The sequence below is a fragment of the Myotis myotis genome, unplaced genomic scaffold (assembly GCF_014108235.1).
Source record: "Myotis myotis isolate mMyoMyo1 unplaced genomic scaffold, mMyoMyo1.p scaffold_m19_p_1, whole genome shotgun sequence".
Classification (NCBI taxonomy): Eukaryota; Metazoa; Chordata; class Mammalia; order Chiroptera; family Vespertilionidae; genus Myotis; species Myotis myotis.
In genome coordinates, this window is record NW_023416313.1 from 204,721,105 (window position 1) to 204,736,974 (window position 15,870).

The 15,870-nt window shown below is 44.1% G+C and overlaps 1 protein-coding gene across 12 annotated transcripts in view; it reads left to right on the forward strand.

Moving 5' to 3' along the window:
* Positions 1-15,870, forward strand: part of TTLL5 (tubulin tyrosine ligase like 5) — a 268,899-nt gene that overhangs the window by 225,668 nt on the left and 27,361 nt on the right. For 9 of the 12 annotated variants that reach the window (XM_036313636.1, XM_036313719.1, XM_036313619.1 and 6 more), the window contains 2 exons: positions 1,741-1,823; positions 6,014-6,136. The exons of 1 other annotated variant lie outside the window; for it this stretch is intronic. In XM_036313636.1, coding sequence (XP_036169529.1) covers positions 1,741-1,823; positions 6,014-6,135 — 205 coding nt within the window. In that variant the 3' untranslated portion in view covers position 6,136. Of the gene's footprint in view, positions 1-1,740; positions 1,824-6,013; positions 6,137-15,870 lie in introns of those variants that run through there. 2 more of the 12 variants (XM_036313673.1, XM_036313692.1) reach the window with 1 other exon arrangement.

The following is a 15,870-nucleotide window of genomic DNA, read 5'->3' on the forward strand; positions in this document are numbered from 1 at the left end:
CTGCTTGACTTTCCCTTTACCTTGCTGGTCTTTAAAGGCTCCTCGGACATCATAAGCCCCTCTCTGCCCCGGGTCATGCTGCTCATAACTTCATGACTCTGCTGAAATATGACTTCCTCAGCATTGCCAGGTTTCCCTTCTGCAGCGGTGGGCGAGGCAGCAAAACGACCATCCCTGACCACTCCCTTTGCCATCTAAATCGGTTCTCCATTTCATTATCTTTAGCATCTTGTACTCTTTTCCTTAACATTTATCACAGTTTATAACTTACGTGTTCACATGGTGTCTGCCTCCTCACTAGTACCGAGCACAGGGAATGCTTAATAAATAGTTTGTGTGTGTGAATGAATGGATGGAAAAGCAGTGCTGGGAGGGGGCACTAAGGGTGGGGTTGGATTCTGCTGAACAAATAAAGAACTGAGCCTATGGAAACTTTAATCTCCCATCTAAACTTTTTACACATCAACTAAAATCAAGGTAGATGGACCCAACAAGTAAGTGTATTTATGGGACATTTATGGGTCAGATTATTTCAAAAAAAATTTATTAAATACTTAAAGTGTGCAAAATGCACTATAGGTACAATTTTGTATAAGACTGAGACAATTCCAATCTCTGTATGGAATTTACAAATAATCTAGCAAGGATAACAGATACTACGCAACCAGTTATACAATTTCATAATTATAATTTTTCTAAACACCTCCCCCCCCCCCCAAAAAAAAAAAAAGGACTACAGGGAGACCTGAAATGGTCTGTAGGGCATCGAGCTGGTCATAGACTTTCTCAGACATGGCTGGGGAACCCAATATACTCTATCCCAGTGGTTCTCAACCTTCTGGCCCTTTAAATACAGTTCCTCATGTTGTGACCCAACCTGAAAATTATTTTTGTTGCTACTTCATAACTGTAATTTTGCTACTGTTATGAATCATAATGTAAATATCTGATATGCAGGATGGTCTTAGGCGACCCTTGTGAAAGGGTCTTTCGACCTCCAAAGGGGTCGTGACCCACAGGTTGAGAACCGCTGCTCTATCCCATCTCTTGTTAAAGTTGGCACGAGGGGAGGTGCCTCTGTGTAATGGCTTCTCAACCTCAACGCCATTGGCATCTTGGGCTAGATAATGCTCTGTTTGAGGGTGCTCTCCAGTGCCCTTAGGAGATGTCTATACCGTTCCTGGCCTCTGCCCATTAGATGCCAATAGGCCCCACAGTGTGACAGCCACAAATGTTTCCGCATTGCCAGATGTCCCTTACGCAGCGGTGGGGTGCAACAGCAAAATCTGTCCCCCTCGCTCCTCCAGTTGAGAACCGCTGCTCTAATGAAAATTGTTTTTTTTTTTTAACGTCTTTTTGTTTCTTTATGATTTATTCAAGTTAGTACCAGGAACTTAATTTGTCCACTCAATAAAGAGATGCTTATCGATTGCTCATTAGCTGCCAGGCACTGTTCTAAGCACTGGAGACACAGCAGCAATGAAAGCCTGTGCTTTCTTGAAGTTGCATTCCGTGGAGAGAGATGGACAATCCCTTTAAAATATGTAATATTTCAGAAGGAGAGGATAGATTGGGCATAGAAGCCCTCTCTGGTAAAAGGACGTTTCAACAAGGTCTTGAAATAAAGCAAGAGAATGAGCCACATGAAGGGAGCACCAGGAGCCAGAAGGAAGCCATTGGAGGGCCTGTACTTGACCTTGCCTTTCTGTCTACATGTCTAACCAACTGCTTGTGTTTCAGAGGGTCCACCACGGAAGGGCAGCCGAACGGAGTCCAGAGCAGCCTTAACTCTGCTGCAGTCGTACCCATCGCCAACTCCTCAGGTTAGTTGGCTCAGCAGCCGTCCCACCCGCGAGGGAGGAGACTGGGATCAGCACCCTCCCTCTTCTGCCTTCGAAGAGAGCTCCCGTGGGCTTTCAGGCTTTCCATGCACTGGCAAATGGCATTTTTGATACATTCCTCTTTAAAATGATATTGACACTTTGGGATTGAATGGTTTTTTGGATAGTTGGGATAGTTGAAATTTTCCAGTTCGGTAGGATCCTATCAGATTTGCTGTATTTAGTAAAAAAAAAAAAAAAAAAAAAAAAAAAATGCCTGTATTTGACTGTTTTCACTGTTACCTCGTATTTCCACGTGTAGTATCTCTCATAGTCTTCACGACAGCCCTGTAAGTTAGATCCTCCTGTTCCCTTGCCCCAGATGAGGAAACTGAGGCTCAGGAAGTTGAGGGGCCGGGAACAGATTGTGCTCGGATGCAGAGCTAGAGCTCTGGGCTTTGATCTGAGGCCTGTCATGCTGATGTCATGGTCTCTTGCCAGGTGGGTGCTGAGGGCCCAAAGCCTCTCAGTACGGGAACCTACATAGAAGTTAGGCAGCCTTGGTCCACGGAGAGTTTCTATGAGTAATATAATTCATAAAAAAGCACAAGTAGCCAGGAAAGTGGAAGAAAAATCACTTGACTTCAATTCACATATTTCTTATTGGTCACCTCCTGTGGGAAAAGTAACATTCTGGGCGCTGAGGTACATAGATGGGCACTGAGTCCCCGCTGTGGGGTACCTCACAGACTCAGGGCGAGAGAACAGTCAGCATGGAACATGCTGCAGGGCCATACAAGCCAGGGACGGGGATGAGTGGAATCATAGAGACAGCACTGGCTGAGCATTTGCTGTGTGCCAGGCACAGTTCTGATCGCTTTGTATGTAAAACTCATTTGTTCACAGACAGGCATATAATAGAGGAACTGGCACAGGCAGATGATGAAACGTGTCTAAAAGTTCACAGCTAGTAAGTGGTGGGGCTGTATTTAAACCCAAGCAACCTGGCCCAAGCTCTTAGAGAGAGGGCTTCTGAGAGGAAGAAACATCCAAAGCTGAGGTTTGAATATGAACAGGTCAGCCAGGAGAGGGGAGGCGTGGAGTGGAAGGAGGTCTAGGAAGAGGGCAAAGCTGTGTTCTGGAAGCCATCATGTGGCTGGGACTGGGGCATGAGCAGGGAGTGGCAAGAGAAAAGGCAGGTGGCAGGGGCAGTTTATGAGCCATGCAGGGAGCTTGGTCTTAAGAGTAGTCGGGAGCCATCAAGGAAAGTGTGTGTGTGCGGGAAGGGGGGGCGGGGGTTTGACATAACGCACTTTAAAATGATTACAGGATCTCTGAGAAGCCAGGTTTCTTTGACTGTATCATGGGGATAATGACATATATCCCATAGAGTTACTATGAGGATTAAATGAGGCTATATATAAAGATTCTGAAACTATACCCAGGTAAGGTAATAATATAAAAGTATAAAGATTTTATTCTGCACTTAAAATCTTAGAACCTGAATTCAAGGAATAGTTGATGTGCATCAACTTGCCCTACCCTCGGGGGGGGAAAAAGAATTATTAGAACATGGTAATTATTTTTAAGAAAATAAAATTTCTGCCTGGAATTGTTAGGGACTGAGAGTGGGTGGCTCAAAGCATCATGGTCTAGTTGGAAGGGTACTTGTTAGTACAGCGGTTAGAGCCCCTGTAGCTCTTCAAATCTGAAACTAGGGAGGTTCACAAACCTAAGAGATCCAAGAACCTGGCCTATTTCATCTGCAAGTCTAATTGATAAGTACTGAACTGAACTCTTTGCATGCACTCTGCCTGAGGAAGGTGGGAATTTGAGGGGCCAGATGGGTCAAACTTTCAGCATCTTGATCATGAGTTAATATTTACTGACTGTTGAAGTTACTTCGAAGATTTTGTAGCCTTCATACTGGATTTGATATCAGCATAAAACCACAGAGCAAAGAGAACTTACACTTCTCCCTGGATTCTAATAGCTACCTTTCTCCCCCTTCTACGTCAGATAAGCACATATTCTGCTCACCTTGTTTAGGTAGCCTATTTACTGCTCTTGTCACCAGGTGACTCATGGTCTCTACAGTCCCTTGAACTTGTTTCTGTTCTATGGCTTTTCTGATGGTCCTCGTCCTTAAGAAAACACTGCTGTACCTGATGTAATAAGCTCAGACATTTTTCATACTTCCCAATAATCATTTTACCTTAGTATAACAGTAGTAACTAATCCTATTAGAGTTATTTATACAGCTAGTAAATAACTACCTGGCAGTTCATTGTTTCAGCTAAAATCATGTTTTTCTATATCGTGTAGATTTAAAAGGGGTTCAGAAGGGTGACCTATAAAAAGGTTAGGTTGCTATTAGAAACATTTTTCTTTAAACCTAAAAGAAGGGAGAACAAGCCCCATAATAAGTCAAAAAATTTACACATCTCTCTCATAGTTGGGAAGTCTGTGCCTACCCAGGAATCACTAAACTGGTTTTGAAGGTTTATACCCCTATCTGATCCAGTTAACTCAGTTGGTTAACATGGTTATTAATGAGTCCCTGAATGTAGCAAAAGTCTGTTCCCTGGTCCCTTGACCCTTCTCCAAGTCTAGCCAACCAGGCCATAAAGCTGAGTGGCTTTGTTCTCAGGCAGTCTGAAGGAGATAGTCGTTCATCTCAGAGTGCTGTTGAGTCCTTTTGCACAGATGGTGGCACAGTGACATTTTTATTATGAACATTAAATGAGGTAGTGAATGTGAAAGCTCCTAGCGGAGTGCCTGGAATGTCCCATGAATGATGTTTTCCCTTAACTTCCTTACCTTAGGCCATGTATTCTGTATGTTCAGGCCATGGAAGGGAAGGTATAGAGTCAGCAAATTTGGAAATTTGAGAAGGAAGCTGTAGTGAAGGCCTTTGGCTCAAAGCCAAAGCCAGTGCCTTCCTTTTTTATGACCACGGTGTTCTTGAGTTCTGAAGTGGCGATGGTGAACTAAAATAGCAGAGAGGCAGATTAGATAACTCACATTTCTCTCATGCTGACTCGATAATGTCAGCTACCATTATTGTAGGGGTCTGAAGCCATACCAGCTGCCCTCAGTGCTGCCCCTCATTTCTGCCTGCGCCTGTCCTGTCCTGCAGTCAATCTCTACCCGCCCTACTCCCCCTTCTCCCCTCCTTCCCCTCCTCCTCCCCCTCCTCCTCTTCCTTTTCCTCCTCCTCTTCTTTCTTCTTCTGGTTTTTGTTTTAAGCTCTTAATGGTCTGTAGTTGATAGAAGAAACCTTACCACCTTTTGAAAACCAATGATGGGTTTTATTTATAAGAAGCGAGAAGCAGTGTCCTTGTTAAATGTTTGTCGTTTCGGGTCCTGGTAAAATGCACTTTAACTTCATGCTCTTTGCATGAGGATGCGGCATCAGTGCATCAGTGTGGTTCTGCCTGCCCACCTCACTGTCTCTCTGTGAGACAAGATAAAAAAACTGATTTTACTATGAAGTAAACCCAGTGGAGCTGAAGCCCTTAAGATCTAGAAATCGCTTTAACTTCCAAGTGAAATTACTTGCCTGGCAGCTCTCAGTGGAATGAGCTATTTTCACCATCAGATTCTTATTTTTGTCACCATGCATCCTATAGTTGTTGAATATCCTGGGCGGATCTCTGGAGTACAATAGATTAAAAATAAAGGTAAATAAAGCTCTTGAGATGCTTGCCTTAGTGCAGTGGTTCTCAACCTGCTGGCCCTTTAAATACAGTTCCTCATGTTGTGGTGACCCCCAACCATAAAATTATTTTCGTTGCTAGTTCATCACTGTAATGTTGCTACTGTTATGAATCGTCATGTAAATATCTGATATGCAGGATGGTCTTAGGTGACCCCTGTGAAAGGGTCGTTCGACCACCAAAGGGGTCGCGACCCACAGGTTGAGAACCGCTGCCTTAGTGTGTTACGCCCTTTATTGCTCCCCAAAAGTTCTTCTTTCCCCACAGCCATAGGGATAAGAATGTGGGTTGGTTACCCACTGTTAGGCTGTTGGGAAGCAAGAAAGTGAGCACGGGTTTGGTGTTTGGTAGGAAGTGGGATGGCAGCATCTGGGAGAACGGTGATGCCCTAAATCCTAGTTTTAGATTTTACCTCTTGTCCTTTCAGCCAAGATCAAGTAAAGTGTTAAATAGGGATTTTTTTACATTTTTCAGGATCTTTGGAAGCTCCCCAAGTTATTTTCGCCAGATCCAAACCCTTGCCCACACAATCTGGAGCCCCTGCTACAATTATAGGACAGAGAAAATCAAAGTCGGTGAAGTCAGGGCCAATTTAAGGTAACAGTAAGAGCATATTTTTTATTCTAACTTGCTGATTTTATGCTGCAGCAAGAGACTCGGTAGCTATCAAAAGAAGTTATAGTTTCTCAAAATGACAAGGAAATTGGGATTTTATAAAACCAAAGCTCAGAAGGACTCTAAAAACTGTGGGGTCAAAGTTAAGCTACAACTACCTTGCTTCTGTAATGGCCCCCCGGTAGGTGGCGCTGTGGCAGTAATAAATTCCTTGTTATTACAGAGGCTTTTGTTCCAAAAATGGGAGCAGCAGGGCCAATCAAAGACACTAAAGCCATAATTGAATTACAAGTAAAATGTAACAGAATAAACCGAAAAACATAATATTTGTAGATCAAATTGCAGTGGCATGATTATTTATTAGTGAAGGCTTCTAGGCTAGAGTTGGGTTAATTGTGAACTAGACTTGCAGATAATGGGAGACCAAAAAAGGGACCAATTAAAATTAAAAAAAAAAAAAAATTTTTAAATTTGTCGTGAGGTCATTTAAATTAATGATCCTTTATTTTGAGTTAAGATAAGCATATGCCATAATTGGCAGCAAAACAAACCATAAACCCCACCCTACCACCCATCCAGAATGAGCTTCTACACTGAAGGACTGGCCTGACTTGGTCTTGTGAGGCTGTGTCCACACTTCGCCAGCGCTGCACTCACTGTTTTGTTCACAGCGGTGGCCTTCCAAACTTTTCAGAAAATTCTATGACACCACAAGGTTTTGATGACTGCTTTCCTCTTTGCTCTACCCTACACGCTAAAGCATTAATGGCACACCTGCTATGAGCTTAACACTCTTCTTACCTCTAGGGGAATATTTATAAACTTATTTGAGAAGTATTATTCATCCAAATACCCCAGGAGAGCAAAAGAGGGAGGAAAAGTATTTACCCACCACAGGATTCATTTACATTGGATCAGAAAGCTTCAGATGTCTTTCCCCAGCCCATCCAAACTCTTTCCAAAAAGGCAGGAGGGGAGAGAAGGGAACACCAAATCCACGGCTTGGTCACCTACCAAAATGTACCAAAGAAACTGAAAACAGCCAGCGTTCTATCGGTAATCCTCAGCCAACGGTGCTTTAATTCTGATACTAAGCAGTCTGTTCAATGATGAACAACTAAGAAATATAGAAAACTGAAGCGAGAAGGTCAGTATTTCCTTCAGGAGACTGGCAGCCAAAATAATGAATGCGACATCAAGCTCCAAACCAAACCGATGGCCTGCCAAGAAGTACTCATGTCCATCCATTTCCAGGACTGGGAGACTTGGACCTGCCACAGTTATAGTATCACTTTCCTTGAGCCTATTTCATTAGTATCCTTTACAGTCCACCCAGAACATTACATGGCAAAATAGCATCGTCTTCAAAGAAGCCTTGGGAAAGAGCCTACCCTTCAACACTTAAATCGCTGCTGCAAACAGCCCCACGCAGCCCGAGCTGTGCACATAAGTAAGGATGGGTGATGCTGGGCTTTGTGATTAGCTGAAGGGGTGAGAGCACATGCTAAGTGCATGGACTCAGAAGACAGAGTGGGTCAGAGGCCCTCAGAAGTCTAGCCTCCCACGCACAGCATAATGCAGGGAGAGGCAGTGGGCTGCCTCTGTGAGCAGGGAGATGCTGTAGTTTACAGGATGAGGAGGCAGGCCCCATAGTCCACAGCCCATCACCTGAGTGCATGCTTTCTTCCTGTGTAAATGCACCGTAGACTGAATCACTGCCTGGGCAGAGGCCCCTTCAACCATGGTTACAAATGGAAGTCATCACCAGTTGTAACCAGTCCTAAACCTCTTTCTGTGTGGGTTTAAGGGAGGCCGGCAGGTTAGCTTAGAGCAGCGGTTCTCAACCTGTGGGTCACGACCCCTTTAGGGGTTGAACGACCCTTTCACAGGGGTCGCCTAAGACCATCGGGAAACACATATAGAATTACATATTGTTTTTGTGATTAATCACTATGCTTTAATTATGTTCATTTGTAACAATGAAAATACATCCTGCATATCAGATATTTACATTACAATCCATAACAGTAGCAAAATTACAGTTATGAAGTAGCAACAAAAATAATTTATGGTTGGGGGTCACCACAACATGAGGAACTGTATTAAAGGGTCGCGGCATTAGGAAGGTTGAGAACCACTGACTTAGAGGATTCAAGTGTGTTTGCAGCTTAGTCTGCAAGGCTGAGAAAACATTTGCCCCATCAAAGAATAGAGGGAGCTGTGCTGAAGAATATTAGGGACTAAAGACCCCTACTTAGCTGCCCCTGGCAAGTGTCAGTATTTTAATACGTACATTGTCTGTGTCTTCTTAGATTCTGTATTGTCTATTCGGCATCTGTATATCACAGGGCCAATTATATTTTCCATGTTCTTGATGCTTTGGCATGGGGGGAAGGGGAGCCTTACAGACCCAGGGAGACTACCCCTCCCAGGCCTAGCTAATTCCTAAAGACAATAACAGCTTGCCCAGGAGCAGGCCTTTCATATGCAAACCAACTGATCCCAACTTTATATTCCAACCTCCTCCTCAAGAATTCTCACAGGGCAAGCTAAAATTTCCCTTGCCTGAAATCCCTCCAGGGCTGGGTACCAAGCAGCCAGAGGCCTGTAGCCCAAAGCCCACCCGAATACTCAGACTAGCTAGTCCTCAGCTGTTTACCCTGCCCTTCCTTGCCTTTCCCAAGGAAACCCCAAATAAGGCCCTGGCCTAGACGTCCCCTTGCCCCTGCCTCTGTCTCCTGACCACATTGGTGTTTTTCCCTGTGACCCTGCATGACATGCGGTGACCCCCTTCCCAGGGACCCGTGACCGAAATCAGCTTCTCCCTGCCAAGTCTAGTTCTCCTCTCCTGAGGCCACACCAACTTCACCATACCATACCCAACATGTATATTCTTAGAGCAGACATCCCTAGGAAGAATGGCTTTAATTCGCAGGGTAAGGAACCAGGAAAAACCCTGAATCAGTCAGGTTTGTATCACCTAGTTCCAGCAACTGGTCACAGTGCTTCCTTCATTATAGGCTGTCACACCCATGATGTTTTAACAGTGTGTTTTGCCAGCCTCAACCTGGCTGCGGCCACACAAGAAGGATGTGGATCCCTCTACATGGCAAAATCGCCTGGCTGCCAGCCATTGAAATTTCAAGCTTTCCTGTCCTGAGGCCTCTTTCGTTTAGTAACTGTTTCTACATCCAGAAACAAAACCAGCATAGCTGAACAACCTGGGAGTCGGGGAGCAAGCAACTGGCTTTTAGTTTGGGGAGACCTCAGGGGGTACTTCTAAGACCCACCCAAAGGGCGTTCATTTGACTTAAAGCGGGGGGGGGGACTCTGTTTCTGAAATGCATTAAGAATTGGACTACTGAGAAAGATAACATCTGAAAATTGATATTGTCTCTTGCTGAGCTGGCAAAGTCCCAAGAGAGGAGTGATGATCCTTCAATTGTTAACAATTACTACTTTGTTATAAAGAGACAGGGAAGTGCCTGCCCCTTTCTCAAATTACATTTCTATTACAGAAGCACATATATCTCCTGGGGAAAATTCCTGGCAGCCTAGATTGTCAGAGTTGTACCTGCCACTGCATCTTGTAGCAGATTCATCCTGTCCTGTGTCATACCCATTCGATTTGGGTGGAAAAAGGTCCTGTTTATTCTTGTAGTCCTGAACTGGGCAAGTAACCAGCATAATATTGCCTTACTCTGTGAGTCTTATCACTACAAGTTATCGTGTATATTCTGTGGTTATTCATCTCATTTTGCTGCTAGTTTCAATGAGATGTTTGTTATAGGCACATAGTTTTGTTTTGCCATCCTTTTATCCTGAGGACATAATTGTGCCTAAAAGTTCTAAAGAAAGAAGGCGACATGCTAAGCCATGCCTGTCTTTGGAAAAGGCGAGTTTTGCACATGGAAATGTTTACAACTCCGCTTGTCTGATCTGTAGAATTTGAACTGGGACCCACAGAGTGTGGGTGTGTAACTGCAGGGCATGGAGAAAGATGACTTAATATTGCCTGTTGGCATGAATGGCTTTGATATTTACCCTCTATTCCTTCTCATTATGCTTATAAAGAAAAAGATCCAGTTTCTCTTAAGTTCGCAGAATAAAGAGCATCACTAGTCAAAGTAAAACAGCAGTCTCTCTGTAACTCTCTTTGTTCTCACCCTTCAAACCTACAGGTACTGACATTGGGCTTCCATAGGTATCAGGGAGCCCTCCCTCTTGAAACCCAAATCCAGGTTAACTAGTGATCTGATATCAGAGAGGAAGAGCTTAGATCTGTGGGATGTCCCTAGATCAGTGGTTCTCAACCTTCCTAATGCCGCGACCCTTAATACAGTTCTTCATGTTGTGGTGACCCCCAGCCATAAAATTATTTTCGTTGCTACTTCATAACTGTAATTTTGCTACTGTTATGAATCGCCATGTAAATATCTGATATGCAGGATGTATTTTCATTGTTACAAATTGAACATAATTAAAGCATAGTGATTAATCACAAAAACAATATATAATTCTATATGTGTTTCCCGATGGTCTTAGGCGACCCCTGTGAAAGGGTCGTTCGACCCCCAAAGGGGTCGCGACCCACAGGTTGAGAACCGCTGCCCTAGATGCATCAGTAAAGCATAGCATGTATCCCCAGTATAAAATGGAGATAGAATTTGGAAAGCCAACCTGGTTGTAAGATGATGTGGTGAAGAAAAAAAGCTGGTTGGAAGTTGCGGTGCTGGTTTTATGTGTGTGTTTGTTGTTGTTAGGTAGAGGAATCACTTGTTTTATATCTATTTGAGGAATCACTTGTTTTTATGTCTTTTGGACTGAAAAGTGATTCTGAGGTTCCCCCCTCCCATTCACTTTGAATTTACTCCCTGCAGAAATTAAGACATGTGACAAGCCCATATGAAGATATTTTGGAATTTGACAAGAGTTGTGTTTTTTTTAACTACGGTTGAGCTGTAAAATTTATTAGGTAATGAATTATTCATAGTTATTAATCAGATATTGGAATTTGACATTTTCAAAACCACAACGCTGTCTTAGAAATATGACTCCTCTCAGGCCTCTTGTTTTATATTTTCTCATCCTTTCTACTATTCTCCGATAGAAATTACTGTCATGCATGTGTGCATTACTTACCCTCCTCTTTTTATGCAGGGAATTTGAGTTGTCCCAAATAGCCTTTGTTATCAAGAAGAGACACACCCCCAGGTCAGCTCTGTTAAGCAGTTATTGTTCATAAACACGGAGAAGAAACATTCTCAAGAAGCAGACCTCCTGAAAACCTGCAACCTTACTTGGGGTGATTAGTAGCTCTAGTGGCTAAATAGCAAGTCTGTCAGCCCCTCCCTCTGACCAGGTCACGTGCTGTCCCCTGAGCTGCTGGCTCCCCTTGTCTGCCAGGTGAACAGTGGTCACACTCAGAACTCGGCCTCTCTGTGACTGTTCCTCTCCACTTAGCATTCAGCTTAAAGACAGAAGCAGAATACTTTGCAGTCATTCATCCATCACAGTGCCACTGGCGGGGGGCAAAGCTGAAGGAAGGCTGCTCCTTCTGCCATGCCAGCCTGCTGCTGTGCGGCCGAATTATGTGACTCAGAGCTGCCAACTTACGCACTTCTGGTGGTTTTCTGCCGGTGGGATCGTAGTTGCACGAAGTCTTCAAATGGAAAACCACATGCAATAAAATAATCTATACATATAAATGCCTAAGCGACGGACCGGTCACTGTGACGTGCACTGACCACCAGGGGACAGACAGACCATGCACAGGATCGGGCGCCCTCCTGTCTGGATCTGGCCTGCTGGAATCGGGCCGAAACTGGCTATCCGACATCCCCCGAGGGGTTCTGGATTACAAGAGGGTGTAGGCCAGCCTGAGGGATCTCACCAGTGCACGAATCCAAGCACTGGGACTCTAGTAAAATAATAAAGTATAAAGAGAAAATCAGGGCCAAATCACATTTTTCAAATATAAGGCCAAATAAAAGTATTATAATTGAGTTTAAATTTGGTTCTAAGTCTAATAGGCAGGACAAAAAGGGAAGCATGATAAATCAGAGTAGGTAGTTCTTATTTTAAAAAAGAAATACTCTGGAGGAAAACTAAGTTTTTTCCTAGCTCTTACTCTATCAGAAGTATTTTGCATACTTTGTACAGAGGACACTGAATGAAGCAATGGTGCCCCCGACAAGCCAATGTAGCAGTGGGTTTCACAGGGCTACTTCTTCACGACCTACACAAAGGCAACACATTCTTACAGTGCAAGTCAATGGAAACAGTTTTGTGAGGCCCGAGCCTATTTGGCTCAGTGGACAGAGCATCGGCCCTCAGACTAAAGGGTCCTGGGTTTGATTCTAGTCAAGGGCTCATACGTCAGTTGCAGGTTTGATCCCAGTCCTGGTTGGGGCTCGTGTGGGAGGCAATCTCTGTGTCTCTCTCACATCAATGTTTCTCTGTGTGTGTCTCTCCCCCTCCCTCCACTCTCTAAAAATCAATGGAAAAATATCCTCGGTGAAGATTTAAAAAAAAAGAAAACAGTTTTGTGAGGAACACAACTAATATAGTCCAAGTCCTTTGTGGCCCAGCATAATCCAAAGATAAGCTATTGGTCATGTAGAGGAATGGGTGGATTGCATGTGTGTTAGGCAGCCCAGACTATAACTTCTCTAGTTGACTGCTTGACCAGAGCTAGTTGTGCTCTCAGGCAAGGGCCCAGATGCCTGGTCTTCTGTGTTACTGATTGACGGTGCACCTATATGCTTTGGAAAGCAGGTGGCAGAGGTAATCTCCTGTGAAACCTGTGGCAGCGAAGCAGTATTCCCACCCATCACATGGCGTGTTTGCTCTCTGTCCCTTTATTTACATATTGTTCTCTCTGCCCAGGCACCATCTACCTCCTCTTGCCCCCTTCCTCCCCAATATGGCTAATTATATTTGTCCTCCACTTCTCCTTTTTAACCGTACCCCATTCCCACTCCCAATCCAGTTTAGATGCCTTGGACTGTGCTCCAGTGGAACGCTGGGATTAGCTTATCTGACTGGCATTTACAACACTCTAGTGTCTTTATAGATTACTTGACTGTCCCCTCACTAGGCTGTAGTTCCCTGGAAGACCAGGATGAGGTCGGATTTGATTCTGAAACTCCTGAGCCTAGCACCGGGCCCAGACCATAGTGTAGAGACTTAGGAAGTTCTGATTGAATAGATGAGTGGGTGAGTTATCATATTTCTGTCTTTGGTTATTCTTCTGCTGACACCTGTCCACATAGGCAAATCCTTCTTATCCTCTAAAGCAGTGGTCGCCAACCGGTTCGGTGGCCCGTGAGTTCCGAAAGGTTGGCGACTGCGGCTCTAAATACCTGGTTAAGTTTGTCTCCTGCAGTTATCCTTATTTTTATAGCTGCATTTATCTTGCCATTTTTAAATCTCTAGAGCGTTAGAATTTATGTCACAAAGTTTATCACTTTATTGTATTTTGCCACTTACTTCATGGGTGAACTGTCTCTTCAATAAGACCACACCCTCCCTGAGGGCAGGATTACATTCTGTATGTTTCTTGAATCCCTAGCAATTCTCCAAATGCTTGATTACCTGTAATATAAGCCCTAAAGAAAAGAATACATAACATGCATCAAATTTTTGTGGAATATAATCTATTTCTTGGCTTCACATAAAATAGTTAACCTACAACATTCTCAAAAAAAAAAACTAAAGTTCTCTCGACCCTTACCTCTTACTCTGACTTCAGATTCAGGGCCATCGGGCAATACACACTGTCAACATTGGTAACAATACCTGACTTCTATGCGAATTCTAGAATGTAGGGTGAAAAGAGCATAACTCACTGTTTTCATCTGCTTCCTCCTTGAACCAATTACATGACTAAGAGAAGAGTTGGAGTTTTTAATAAGGATCTGACGGATGAAAGGGACAAAGACCTTTCCTTGCTCTGTTGGTCATCAGGCAGCTCCTATTCATGGGGCAAGGAAAACTGATCTCTTGTCATCATCCTCTCAGGACATTTGGTACAGGAATAGGGAGATGAGGGGACAGAGTGTGGAGGTCTGACAAGCAGAGTATAACCTTCAGGACAGAGGTACCAGTAAAACCAAGTGATGCATTCACAGAGTTTATCAAGCTGCCTTGCCTGATTCATGGGGTTTGACCTAAGAGCTGTGGCCCATGGTTGTGGCCTCAGTTGACCTATGACTCCCCTGAAACTGTACAGAACATCAAGTGTGCTGCATTTGTGCCCCTTTTTAGGGGGGAAACGATCCTCAGCTTGACCCCAAAACTGATAATCATGGATTTAACTCTGATTTAAAACATGGGTTATATTTCCCAACAAGCTCAAGTCACCAGACATTCTCACTTGGACCTGCTATTCTGGCTTCTTAAAGCATCAAGCCTTACCACCTCTGGTGTTCCTCCTTTCCGTTCCCACATCCTTGCGGAGTGAGCTTTTCAAAACGCACACTGCCTGTGTCTGACATGCGCAGGCACACGCCACTTAAAGCCCTTCTTAAAAGCTTCCCATTGTTCTTCAGATAATGACAAAACTAGACGAAAGGTCTGATATTGCCTGTCTGTCCTCTCTTCTTACCTCACTCCACCTCACTCCCCCACCCAGGCTGTCTCCACACTTAAATCCTGGCCCTCTCTGAACTCCCCACAGCCCGTGGGCCCACAGAGCCTTTGCAGATGCCGTTCCCCTGGAATGCTCTTCCCCTGCTCTCCAGGGCGTCTCCTTCCTCTGGCCTCTCTGATGAGGGCATGTTCCCTTGTCACTGAGACATGTAGAGGCCTCCTTTGTAGCATTCAGTACAGTTCCTTGTGATTTTCCATCATTGTTTGTCGCCCTTACGAGACTGTAAGTTACATGAGGACAGAGACTGGGTTCATGTAATTCGCCTTCATTTGCCCATGGTTGAGTGTAAAACCTGGTGTGGAACAGGCCTGCCTTTGGTAGTTATGATTGAGTGCCATTTTTAAATCTCTAGAGCATTAGAATTTATGTCACAAAGTTTATCACTTTATTGTATTTTGCTACTTACTTCATGGGTGAACTGTCTCTTCAATAAGACCACACCCTCCCTGAGGGCAGGATTACATTCTGTATGTTTCTTGAATCCCTAGCAATTCTCCAAATGCTTGATTACCTATAATATAAGCCCTAAAGAAAAGAATACATAACATGCATCAAATTTTTGTGGAATATAATCTATTTCTTGGCTTCACATAAAATAGTTAAGACACTTAGAGAAGACAAAATTAAGGCGCAGAGACTAGGAAATGGCCCGAGTTCACATAACTGGCAGGTGGTGAAGACAGGTTTGAATCTAGATTTGACTTCAAAGGCTCTTAACCCCTAAATAATAACAGTCGCCCGCATTTCATTGAGCACTTGTTATAGGCTAGGGACTGTGTTAGGCACTGTATAGTTGTCATTTTTTATCTTCTTTAACCCTGCAAAAGTAGGTGGCTTTGTTATCTCTGAGAGAAGTTAAGTAACTCTCCAAACCACACAGTCAGGAGTGGGGCTGAAATGCCAATCCAGGCAGCTTTATCAGAGCCTGCTGGGCGGTCTCCTCATATCAGAACTCCAGGCCTCTCATGGTGATTCCATGTCCCCAGCGTCCCTTCTTCATGGAGCTAAGTGGTTGGTGACCAAGCTCTCCAGCCGGGAGCCTGAAGCGTCTGGTGGTATCTAA